The sequence below is a fragment of the Entamoeba dispar genome, genomic scaffold (assembly GCF_000209125.1).
Source record: "Entamoeba dispar SAW760 scf_1105229462347 genomic scaffold, whole genome shotgun sequence".
Classification (NCBI taxonomy): domain Eukaryota; phylum Evosea; order Mastigamoebida; family Endamoebidae; genus Entamoeba; species Entamoeba dispar.
This window is the reverse complement of record NW_001855147.1, coordinates 1-1589: the sequence shown is the minus strand read 5'-3', so window position 1 is coordinate 1589 and position 1589 is coordinate 1. Positions and strand designations below refer to the sequence as shown.

At 24.0% G+C, this 1589-nt stretch overlaps 2 protein-coding genes across 2 annotated transcripts, besides 1 other annotated feature; both read left to right on the top strand.

The window, feature by feature from the left end:
• Window positions 1-50: 50 nt before the first annotated feature.
• EDI_062280 (uncharacterized protein) lies at window positions 51-725 on the top strand (the record flags this gene model as incomplete). Its single annotated transcript, XM_001739685.1, has 1 exon — window positions 51-725. The coding sequence occupies one exon, from the start codon at window positions 51-53 to the stop codon at window positions 723-725; it is 675 nt and encodes a 224-aa protein (XP_001739737.1).
• A 256-nt stretch (window positions 726-981) lies between these two features.
• Window positions 982-1589, top strand: EDI_062270 (uncharacterized protein; the record flags this gene model as incomplete). Its single annotated transcript, XM_001739684.1, has 1 exon — window positions 982-1589. A coding segment is annotated over one exon (608 nt), but the record flags the coding sequence as incomplete, so codon positions are not given.
• Window positions 1323-1393: a sequence feature (AT_rich).

The window sequence follows — 1589 nt, the reverse complement described above, 5'->3', positions numbered from 1 at the left end:
TTTCTAACCAAATTAAATTATTTGATACTGCACTAGATATTAGAGTTAAGATGCAAGGAATTCTTGGAGATGTTAATAGTTTACCATTAAGTGAAGATATTAAAATGTTACGAGAAAATAATGAAAGATTTAATGAAGAATTAGAACATTTAAATAGAACATTTAAAGATCTTTTCCATAGAACAACAGAGTTATGTGAAACGATAGACAAACAATGGGGAGTTCAATGGGAATATAAATCAACAGATAGTGATGAAGAGAAATTAGTTAAGGTAAATAAAAAGAAAGATGAACAACGACTTAGTGTCATGGAAAAATGGCACTCAAAAACAACAATGATGAATATATCAAAATTCTCTACTACTCAAAATGGTATTGTTCAACAAGTCAATGCCATTCTTAAAGACCAAGAAAGGTTGTTTAGAAGAAGTCAACAATTAAGAGGAACTAAAATTTATTTAAATGAAGACCTTACTTCTTCTTCAGAAGTATTTGATGATGGAGATTTTTATCAACAACTCATTAAAGATGCAGTTGATTATGGTATAACTGGAAAAGGTCAACCTATGATGAATAACACAAAAAAACAAATACAAAAGAAAAAGAAAAGAGTTAACACAGATATCGTATTCCCTAAATTAGAAAACTTTAAATGTCCTGTAGAATATAATGAAAAATTAATGGAAGTTGATCGAAATATTTTTATTAAGAATTTATTCAAATAACACAGATTGATAATTTAATATTTGATTGATTCTTTTTTGTGTTATTTATCTTTTTTGTTGTTTTTTTTTAAATAATGAATTTTTTCGTTATATATTACATAAACTTATTAATTTCTTTAAGTACAAATTAAAATCGAAAAATTAATAGACTTTTACGGATTGAAAGGATAAAAAGAACCAATAACAAACTAAAGCAAAGCTATAAAGATTTTTATCAAGTAATCTTGAAAATAGAAAAAAAAGATAGAAAAACGAAATGAGTGAAAGTAGGAAAGTGTTTACAGAAGAACAAATTTCAATGATAGAAAAGATTGAAATTGATGGAAAGATTCCAAAATTAACAAACCAAAACGAAATAGAAGTAATAATAAATAAATGTTTAAATGAAGGAGATAAATATTTAAGTGTAGTAAATAAATTATTATCAGATCCGGAAATTTTAAGTCATTATAGAGAAGATGAGAGTGGAATGGAAATAGTAATGAATGTGGTTATTAAATCAATTAATAATTTTATGAAATCTAATGGAGAAGAAGATATAAATAATGTTAAGAATAAATTAAGTATTAGTTGGATTTGTGGAGCAGTAAAAGGGGCTAAATTATATAAAATAAATAAAGAAGAAAATATAGAAATATTTAATAAATTCTTAATGTTTATTTTAAATAGGAATAAACGAGAAGAAGCGATATTAATTAATGGAATAGTTATGAATATTTATACATCTCAAGTAATTCAAAATGATAATTCATGTAAATTTTTTGAGACAATATTAAATAAATTTGGAGTATTAGAAGAATATGCAGAAATGGATGATATAATATTTTATGAATATCAATGTGGATTAGCAATGATGTTATTACA